This window comes from Zerene cesonia, chromosome 8 (genome assembly GCF_012273895.1).
Source record: "Zerene cesonia ecotype Mississippi chromosome 8, Zerene_cesonia_1.1, whole genome shotgun sequence".
In the NCBI taxonomy this organism is placed as follows: domain Eukaryota; kingdom Metazoa; phylum Arthropoda; class Insecta; order Lepidoptera; family Pieridae; genus Zerene; species Zerene cesonia.
This window is the reverse complement of record NC_052109.1, coordinates 5676576-5687164: the sequence shown is the minus strand read 5'-3', so window position 1 is coordinate 5687164 and position 10589 is coordinate 5676576. Positions and strand designations below refer to the sequence as shown.

Here is a 10589-nt window from a genome sequence, read left to right as displayed (position 1 = left end):
CAAGACAATTGACATATATAACCATTTGCTGAATGTTCCTGGAACAGATTGCATTAACATGTTCAAAAAAAAAAAAAATTTATAAGGTTAGAGATGGACCTTATAAGAATAAAATTAAATAAAATGTCAAAGTTTTTAAATAAATTTATTGTAATATCTACAGTTCTATTCTAATATAAACATAACCTAGGCTTCTGTCTCAACTTTCTCTTCAGGGTACTTATCATTAAGGAAACTTTTCACCTCTCCATACTCTGCTTTCAAATTATGACGAATTTTCTCATGATTTCTGTATTTCTCATATTTCTTAAGAAAGAGTTCATAATGTGGCATTGATTCATAGAATCGCGGAAACTTCTTCCTCTTTAGGATAACCTTGTCATTCATCACATATCGAATGAAATCCAATGTTTCATCTTTATGTATTTCTTCCTTGGTCCTTACAGTTGAGGGGCTTGCTACTACAGTTGGATAATATTCATTTTCAGCTCTATATTCAACCAAATGCAATTTTTTCTCTTCTGCAAGTTGTTGATGTGTTCTCTGAAAATTGGAAAAATAAATTATTCTAATAACTATCAGAGAATAAAGAATGTGTCTAATTTACCTCAATCTATAAGAATTATTTTAAATGAGTTACTTTTTACAAAATTTTAATTTTTATTAATTTCTTGCCACTTCTGAACTTCTTGAAACTGTCCTCATAGACTTGACTTAAACACATAAGATCTTATGCCACTGATATAACCAGTAAAAACAAACATTACATATAGTTTATATTTTTATTTATAATCCTTTATATAAAAGTGATAATAGTTAGAATGTTTCTTAATTACATGAGTTGTTGTTTAAATAATTACCTGTTGGAGGAGACCAATAAAGAAAGCCTTAACAACATGTTGTAAGTTTTTAGACCCTTCAACTTTAGCTCTGAGGTCTTTGATACCGATGGCTTGACAAATCTCTTTAATTGCTCTATGCACCATTAAACCATAGCCTTCATTTTTTTTCTGTACAAATATTTTTGTACTTCCGAAAGCTGTATAAAAGTCATGATAAACTGAAACAAATACAAACAAAATGTGTATTTTGTTAAAAGAATTGGAGAAAAACTGCTTTACTACTAAATAATAACATTGTAGCAAGAGAAACACACACATTAAAAAGTAAGCATTTCATAATATTTTGTAATCCTGTAGTACCTGTGTGATTGTTATAAATGTCAAAATGCATTAGTTTCTTTCCTGCCCTATTTTTTGCTTTTCTCAAAGCAGCCTGTGCTTCCTTTGCTCGTCCAATTCCGAAGCCAGCTAATCCTTGTCCGTTACCTGTCACAACCTAAAATAAGAAACAACACCACAATAAAAACATCATTTTTAATCAAAATTTTTATTATTTAAAAGACTATGAGTACTCACCATAGCTTGATAATTTCTTGTCCTACCCAGAGTTCCCTTCATTATAAGCAATGATCTCAGTTGCAATACTTTTGTATCAAAACCAACAAATTCCTCTGAAAACAAAAAATAACATATTAAAAACAGCAAAAGTAAAAGACTACCTTCACCTGTTTGTCTGTCATCTGTGAACCATACAATGGATTTTGTTATTTTGATTATATTTGCAAAGATATGGCTTATGGACCAGAATCTCATATAAGCTACAGAAATACTTGCTTGTACAATAGTAAAACCATGTAGCACAATGAGTATTTAATATCAAGATAGTATTCATTAAGTCAATAAAAATTAAACCTTTTTGTTGTATAGAAATATCTGAAAAAAAAATAAAAGATAAAATGTCAGCATACCATCTGCCACTGGATCAGGTGGTCCGAGGCTACGGCCAGGCATACGGGCACCAGACCAACCTCTTTCAATTGGATTTAATTTCAATCTTCTAAACTTAGTCATAGAATCTCGAAGTTTTATCAGCTTTTCCATTCTAAAATGTTTCAACGGACATTTAAATAAGAATTTTCATGTCAAATATGTTAAAAAAACAACAGTTTCCTATTAGGATGGATGAAAGATTAAGAAACAAACAACAATTTTATACATTGCAGATGCATAGAACATTACAGCAGGTAATTTAAGAAACTAAATAATACTGTTTATATATTGTACCTTTCTGGGTCATCAGGGAGACGCTGTTGTTTTAATAATTCTCTTCCTCGGATAACAGGGGCAGAGAGACCTGGCCATAACATGTTAACTTTTCCCACACCTATCATTTGTCCACGATTCAAGTCCCGAATTCGTATACGTCCAGCACCTTTTCCACGACCTTTTTTGGCACCAGCATTACTTACAGATGTTACAGACTTCCATAACTTTTCTGCAGGCACTAAAAGAGTCACATTGTAAAAAAATTTCAAAATACCAAAAATTTATTGTTATGATTTTATTGATTTTATACTCACATTTATTGAAGAAGTTTACACATACTATTGGTGAGGTAGAAAATTTTTTTAGGTTACCATAGTTTATATGGGTATTAGACTGCTTCAATATAAGATTTAAAGGGCTCCTCACAATATTTGCTAGTGATAATAATTTAGTAGCCATATTATTCTGAGCTTAAAAGCTCAAATTTTAATTCATTCCTATTATTCAAACAATAAATAAGCAAGCCTAATATAGTTTGAAAATTGATTATTGAACGTCAGTCGTCAAAATTTGACATCGACATCTGTCTTATAATAATGTTACCATTACTCATACCCAGATCACTCTGTATTTGCTTATTTCCGCTCATTTAATGCCTGTTTAGTTTGCTGTGTACGTATGATGTATTCATACAAATACGAGTGACCCGGGATAGAAGAATGATAACAATTTCATAATATAAATATAAAATAAAAATACCTGTACTTAGGTAAGCAAGTCATGTAATTGTGTAGGTAGTAGCGCAACAACGAAATTAGTCAAGTATCAAGTAGTGGCTGCTTTACATTTTCACTTTTGAAAAAAAAACAACGAAAGTGTGATTAAAAATAATGATTAACATGCTTTAATCATTACATTTAATTCAGCTTTTGACATGATTATGTATAAATTGTATGTTGTACCGTTGAATAGTACTCATAATACGCCTATTTTATTTTGACATTTCATTGTACGTGGCTGACACTTGACAGTTATAAGACAGCAGACAGCCTCCAAACCAAAATTCAATAAATCCGACATTCAGCTCAAGACCAAGAAATGCTTTAGTTAATAGTTACCCTTTTGAATTGGCTTATATAGATAAAAACTAACGATGGGTCTTTGCAAATGTCCTAAAAGGAGAGTAACCAACCAGTTCTGTTTCGAACATAGGGTAAATGTTTGCGAATATTGTATGGTCACGAACCATCCAAAGGTAATTTATATTTATGCAATATGATATAAATGCTTACTCTAACATATTTATTCAATTATATTGACTCATGTTAATTTCAGTGCATAATACAATCCTATCTTCAATGGTTGCAAGACAGTGATTACAATCCTATATGTGAAATTTGCACGAAAAGTTTAGCTGATGGTGAATGTATACGTCTCACTTGCTATCGTAAGTTTAATATATGTATGGCATTTATATAACTTCACTCATGTTTATAATTGATTTTCACACTTCCTTTTGTGATATATTTCAGATGTATTTCACTGGGAATGTGCCGAGTCTCGCTACCGTGCGCTTCCTCGCACGACGGCACCTGCCGGTTACCAATGCCCCTCGTGCGCCACCCCCGTGTTTCCACCTCCTAACCTTGTGTCACCTGTTGCTGATGTATTGAAAGAAAAATTGGCTGGAGTCAATTGGGCCAGAGCAGGCCTTGGTCTACCATTAGTGAGTACTCACCAGTATATAATTTTTAAATAATATATATATAAAAATTGTTGATTAGTTAAATGAAATAAATATATATATTGTTTTTGTTTTTTAAAATTGAACTGAAATAAAGTTACAACCCTTGTTTACACTTTTTCAGTTGTTATATTGGTGTAAGATCAAAACTAAATAATATACATTTTATTTAGCTTTCAGAAGAACAAGATTTAAAAGGAGCATTCTCAAGACGTAGCCAGTCACCCATGGAACAGTCCCATTATTTTACAAACAGCACTATAGATTCTCAGAGAGAAGCCCCAGTGGGGGCAAGTGATGATGAAGCTGTGAATCGCTCAGCTACAAGCACACCACATTCCATTGTTCAAATATCAGATGAACCTGTCAATATCTATGATAGTACATCAATGAAGAGAAATGATAATTTACAAGGTACAATAAATATAGTCTGTGTGTACAAAATGCATGGAACAAACTCTTGACATTTCAATTTTTTTGCAAATAATTTACCTATTGACTTTGGCATAAATTAGAACATTTTTTATAGGTGCCCAAATAGCGAGAAAAGGTTATAAATCTGATGAGCATTCCAAACCATTATTAAATTTTGATCACGACGAAAATAAATACAAACAAAAGTCTACATTTGCGTGGTTAAGTCGGTGGTGGAAGTAAGTAATTATGAAAACAATATTTTTTTTCCTATTTACAAGTTTAATCCCAATGTTCAAAATGTGTCCTGACAATTTAAGTATACTTTTATTTTATTTTATTATATTGCACGATAAAGGTACTGATTTAGAAAATTTTATAGGAATACACTGCCTCCTTCACGCATCCGGAGATCTGGACCTATGTATCGACGCTATTGGCTCTTTTTTTTCATTGTCCTCATTCTACTAATTGTGATTGTTATACTGAGCGATAGAGGTATTGATGACGAAAATCCATTTGGTGGTTTACGTGGTGATGACAGGAGAGTGTTACAGAAAAACTAATCTAGTTATAATTATTTATTTTAATGATTAATAACAATGTATTAATATATTTGTCGTATAAAATCAAGCAATTCTTAAATGTGTATAAATTTGAGGCATACAATTAAGTTTTAATAAATATCGTGCAAAAGCTGTACAACCAATGTAATAAATATTAGAATAAAAATTTTGTTTCTTTGGCTACATTATAGAATATCACAGAATACTGAATTTTTAAATTTGTGTGCATGTATCAACATTTGCATCCAAAAACAATAATGAGAAGATATCATTATAAAAATCAGGATAGTATTCACAAGCACGCTTACAGTCTGGCATCCAATTCACTTCAAGTAACTTAGGCTGAATAAGTTTTCGCCCATTACACTCATGCCAAGAGAGCATAATATCAGCTGCATAAAGTGCTCTTGATTGTGGACTCTTTCCAATTCCAAATGGAGGTGGTTTAGACGTTGCTGCCATAAACAGCTCTTTAATCATATTGAATATAGATTTTTCTACATCCTTCCATTTGTAATCAGGGTATTGATTGCTCCATGCCTTAATAAAATCTTCACACAGCAGTTTATACAGAGGTGCTCCTTCTGTGTAGTTCATAACAGTGAAATGTTTTTCATAATCTTCAAAATTACTCAAATCATATTCTTTATTTGCAAATCTTAAGAAAAAGTTATTGTACACATATACCTGTGTTGGATCTACAGATTTTAAAAGAATAACATACCGCACATCAAACTTGACTAATCCTATATCAGGTCTTTGAAATAGGACAGGATTATCAATATATTTTTGAGCTATTTTTGGGCCTGTCAAAGGAAGACGACATAAGAAATCTAGATTGTCAGTAATATAAGTATCCAGGCCCCTAGCTAAGTTATAGGGCTTACAAATCCAATGATTGTTCAAACCCAATCTCTTCCTTTGCATATAATATGCAACAAGTTTGGGAAGTTCAGTTTTCATATTAAAAGTAGTTGGCAGCCATAGAGGAGTTGTTTCTAATTCAGAGAGATCAATAGTTTTATGTGCAAACCTCCTGGCAACTATAGCTAGTAAATCCTTAATCGTTATAACATATTCAAATGGGAATTGATTGACAAACTTATGCGGAGTATCAATACTTAATTCCTTAAATGTTTTAAAATGACTAGTGTACCACAATATATCTGCCTCAACTTCATTATGAACAATCTCAAAAGTACTAGATGTGAGATGTTCATTTATAATATCATACTCCGAGTAGACTTTTAAAGTTCTCATTGAAATTTGTGTCTGTTCAAGTAAATCAAGATCAGGAAGAGTCTCAATGAGGTGCCCTTCTAAGAAATACTTTCGGTTTGGTTCATCTTGAGTAAAGATATCATCAAAGTGTTCATAATGTTTCCATGGAATCAGCATTGCTTCCCTTTGCATGGGGTCTTGAAAGTTGCCTTCAACAAAATTTCTTGTGACTGTTTCACCTTCTTCAATATCTTTTGTGGGAAATAGAAGTGTGTATGTGACTTGATCAGGAACATGTATAAATGGAACAGTACGGAAGTTGGGATTATCTGAATGTGTAATACCTGAACCCAGCTCATCCATAATGTACCAAACAGGGACTCTATCTTCAATTGAAAACTCATTCCCAGCAATTGAATAAGTATTTGCAAATTTCCAAACGTTTTTTGATACTTCCTCAATTTGTTCATCTATGGTGTCGCATGATATTTGCATCAAATTACACATTCTGTCCAACAAACTTGGAACATTTCTTAGATTACTTTTTATATGACTAACCTTAAAAGTCCAGGCATGATCAATGAGGTATACGTGAGTTGGATCGTTGCGATCGATGTCTCGTATAGCTATGACACTCCATAAAGGATCATACGGCTTCCTCTCGACGTCCTCATAGTCTATTTGCACTAATTGGAACGATAAACCGGAATCGAAAATTTGATCTTGAAGTTTTTTACTGATTGTGTGCCAAAAATGTTCTGGGACACCGGATAAAACAAGCTGGGGTTTATGAATTGCTAAAAACTCGTTGAACTTGGAAATTCCATCCATTGTTTAACTTATACAACCGGTGTATTCCTTAAGAAATTCAAACTATGGCTGATTATGCGGTTCACATTGCAGTAGAAAAATTGTGACAATTTAAATTTTGAAGCATTGAGTAATGACACCCACTGTCAGCGATCAAAGTCAGTTTGACTGCTTACTAAAGCCACAGTATATAGAGAAGCATACAGTAGGACAATGTCTTAAATAAAAGCCGAAAACGTCTACTCTCTAGACAATGTTCGCGGTTCTTACGACATTATAATATAGTAATGAAGAAAACGCTGATCCTAATTAACGTGAGATGACGATTTGCTATTTTTCACGGCATAACTTGAATGTACATTGTATTTCTAATCGTAATTACATATTACTTTTTATACTTTTATACATCGAACGCCACTACCAAGTGGTCTCTACCGTCCATAAACACTATGGGGTTAGAGGTGCTTTAGCGGCCGTTAAGGGACATACACGCTCTTTTCTTGGAAGGCCCCACTGTCGTTATTGTTCGGGAATAGCTTGTAAGTCGTTCACAAACTTCATCGTACGCAGAAAGAAGTTAAGGGTGAAGCGAAGTGTGAGTCAATGACTATGGTGCGGATGGAAATGGTTTTTACGGCAGGTGGTCCGAAGTTGTTACTATTCATATGTATGTATGGAACTGCATTTTATTACAAGGGGAAAAAATTAGTCATAAACCCATCAGAAGTAACAAAATATATGATTTAGAAAACCCATGTTATTAAATTCCAAAAGGCGGTATTAAGGGATTACAGCGTATGTGTACGTCGCGCTAATTTACAAGAGTAAGTTAGCGCAACGCACAGGGACTGTAATATTTAGTATCTACATAATAGGTAAATAACAACAAGAAGACATTTTTTAAATCCATATATTTATCAGTACAGATATTATTTTACAACCTTTTCAGGGAACATTGGCATATCTTACAAACTAAAATACATTATATTTAATTACTATTGGATAACATCACAATTCTTAAACAATTTACCATCAAAAGCAGAGTCTGCAAAATATATTAATATTTATATAAAGTATAGGTACATAGAAAATGTTCGTGCTTCAAAGAGAAAGATCACATTATGCTTGTATTTTATCTATTGAAAGAGGATTCCACACTTAGAACCTTAGTACGAAACTATAAAAATGGATGACAGAATTATTGAACGAAGTCTTATGGCAATATTGAAAAAAAATATAATGATAATGCCACGAATGTTCAAATTTCTATAATAAACACTTAATATACTATTTACAATAGATCATTTGTTATTGTTGAGACATCATAGGCTTTAATATATCAGTAAGTAGGCATACTATGGAATCAAATACATATTTATATTAAGTATATCAAACAATAGGAGCAGATCAAATGAAATTTTAATAAAAATTCGAGTTGTAAAAGATCCCATGAAGTTGTCCCATATAACGTTTAAATTCGGAAAATGTGAGATAATTATCTTCCCGCCCATGGCTACGCCCGCGTAGGAAAGATAATTCTAACGGGCAAGAGATTTTTCACCGTGTTAAAAAGTTGTTACTCTCTAGACTCCTTATCATCTCTAGGAAAAATCATATCATAAAATCGCTCTGTTGCGACTAAGCACTTCAAGAAAACAATAACATCCGGAACAATTAAGCATTTGATACTTATATAGTACAATATTGTGGAACAAAGATTTTGTAGCAACATTTTGGTGAAGCAACATGAAAAATTCTCATGTAACAAATACATTAGTTGAAAACGTTTAATATTATGAACTATAATATATTAACCAGTTATAAACATTTACACCAACACATCGAGATACTGACTAATTAATATCACACGTAGTGCGGCGAAATGCTGATTTCACGTGCTTACATAATATATAAAATAATTTATATTATTACTAAGATTCATATCCTGTTGCTTTACCTTTTGAAATGGAGCAGCATACTATGAAACTGTTTGAGACGTAAATGACCAATATAACTTTTGTAGCGTAACGCAGCTCCAAAAGGTCGTAAGCATATGAACCGTGTAATATATTCAATGTTATCGGGAATACGCGACTTAAAATGAAGCCACGCAAATCTCGATTTATCTAAAATACCATTATGGAATAAGGACAAAGAATCAAGAATAATTGATAGACCACATACCGTGTTTTCTTAAGAAACACCATTGAAGTTTAAAGATATAGACACAACAGGAAAACCAAAGCGAAAGTACGTAACAATAAACTTTATCTAAAAACTAGTTCAGTTAGAATCTGAATCCATGTGATTTCGGTAATTCCTCCGCGCTTTTTTCACGCGCTGTCGAAATTTAAGTACCTGATATTCCGGATCATCGGACACGTCATCGTTGGGAGGTTGGTTGTTCCTAGTGCTGCTCCCTACTACGGTGCCCACACCGCTGTCCGGCGTGCCGAGAGTGTCCGGGGCCGGCCACAGACTGCTCTCCGTGCTGCAACTGCTTTCCAGCTCACTCTCATTCGTCTCGTTCATCAGTCGCGCCACCGTCCTATTATAACCTAGTTTGGGTGAAGAACATTCTGTGACGGAAGTCGAGGCTCGTTCTGATGCGTCTTTGGGCGTCGGCGACTCACTGGAATCCGAACGTTGCAGACTATGTCGTCCATTCCTTCTTGAGCGCCTTAAATTCATACGCAAACGATTTTCGTGTGGTTGTGATAAGTGTGTGCTTTCAGAACTGGGCAGTTCCACCCGTAATGAATCGCCTAAGGAGTCCCGAGATCCGTTTATTGGTGTCGGGACGATACTAATTAAATTTGTGGGAATGTTCTGATTGTTGTTCTGACTCCGTGGGGATATGGGTCGGCTGCTTACTGATTGGTCATCATCGGAATCGACTTCGGCTATTCTAAACAAGGCTGATGAACTTTGACCCCTATATCCTGAAAATACATTAATAGTAATTAGAAAACGTTATGATGTATTTCTAAAGTTTGGCGCCAAAGCTTCAGTTTATTTACCTGTACTTGTGCTGGGTAAAGCCAAATTCTCATCAAAATTTGAAAAATTATTATTGTCACTACTGTCCTGTGCCATTGTGTTTCCTGTAATAAAATATACCTGGATGAATTAATTCTTATTGTTTCTGTACATAAGACCGCATGGTACTCGCTCTTACCATTACTCCTTAAATTCATTGTTTTTCTAAAACTGCTGACTTTACTTTTCCGTTTTGAGGAGCGTGTAAGACTTAAGCGACGTCGAAGTGGTCGTATTATCTGAAATATCATAATTGATAGGTTAATCGGTTCTCAATAAGATTATTAATCCATATACTATACGAAAAAAAAATTAATTAAAAATAAGAAAACAGGAACAATAAGTTGTGACCGAAAAATGATTGCAAGGACATGAATTTACGCAAACGGCATTTGTGGAAGAGCCTTTTTATTTATTTAGATATTAGAGTTTGTGTTAATTTGGAATTCGCATAAAGTTGCAAACATATATGTTTGCGCCAAGTTTTACAGTGTGTGGACGAATGTTAACCTTTTTTTTTTTTTTTTTTGAAAAAAAATTAATATTTTAATTTTGCCATTTGTAGAGGCATAAGGTCTGTTCGTCTATCGACTGACGCCTCTCCAAATTTTCACGGGCGGTGCTAGAGCTCACCGACATAAGCAAAAAGAAACTCACCCTGCCAGTAGAGCGGTAGAGCGAGTGCGA

The 10589-nt window shown here is 33.6% G+C and overlaps 4 protein-coding genes across 4 annotated transcripts in view; 1 reads left to right on the top strand and 3 right to left on the bottom strand.

Moving 5' to 3' along the window:
• Positions 1-130: 130 nt before the first annotated feature.
• Positions 131-2673, bottom strand: LOC119828415 (28S ribosomal protein S5, mitochondrial). The gene is made up of 7 exons (XM_038350554.1): positions 2423-2673; positions 2127-2346; positions 1811-1944; positions 1419-1513; positions 1203-1338; positions 861-1060; positions 131-543 (listed from the first exon to the last, which is right to left on the bottom strand). The coding sequence occupies exons 1-7, from the start codon at positions 2565-2567 to the stop codon at positions 187-189; spliced, it is 1287 nt and encodes a 428-aa protein (XP_038206482.1). The 5' UTR covers positions 2568-2673; the 3' UTR covers positions 131-186.
• A 452-nt stretch (positions 2674-3125) lies between these two features.
• Positions 3126-5031, top strand: LOC119828490 (zinc finger protein-like 1 homolog). The gene is made up of 6 exons (XM_038350653.1): positions 3126-3363; positions 3444-3555; positions 3641-3834; positions 4026-4266; positions 4382-4505; positions 4649-5031. Exons 1-6 carry the CDS (start codon positions 3262-3264, stop codon positions 4830-4832), a joined length of 957 nt encoding a protein of 318 aa, XP_038206581.1. The 5' UTR covers positions 3126-3261; the 3' UTR covers positions 4833-5031.
• On the bottom strand, positions 5016-6965 carry LOC119828489 (tubulin--tyrosine ligase-like protein 12). Its single transcript, XM_038350651.1, has one exon. The coding sequence runs from the start codon at positions 6882-6884 to the stop codon at positions 5046-5048; it is 1839 nt and encodes a 612-aa protein (XP_038206579.1). The 5' UTR covers positions 6885-6965; the 3' UTR covers positions 5016-5045.
• An 803-nt stretch (positions 6966-7768) lies between these two features.
• Positions 7769-10589, bottom strand: part of LOC119828665 (DDB1- and CUL4-associated factor 5) — an 8652-nt gene continuing 5831 nt past the window's right edge. Inside the window, 4 exon segments of the mRNA XM_038350900.1 lie at positions 7769-9805; positions 9884-9967; positions 10042-10141; positions 10560-10589. The exon segment at positions 10560-10589 is cut by the window's right edge and continues 5 nt beyond it. Of these exon segments, the coding sequence (XP_038206828.1) occupies positions 9147-9805; positions 9884-9967; positions 10042-10141; positions 10560-10589 (873 nt within the window). The 3' untranslated portion in view covers positions 7769-9146.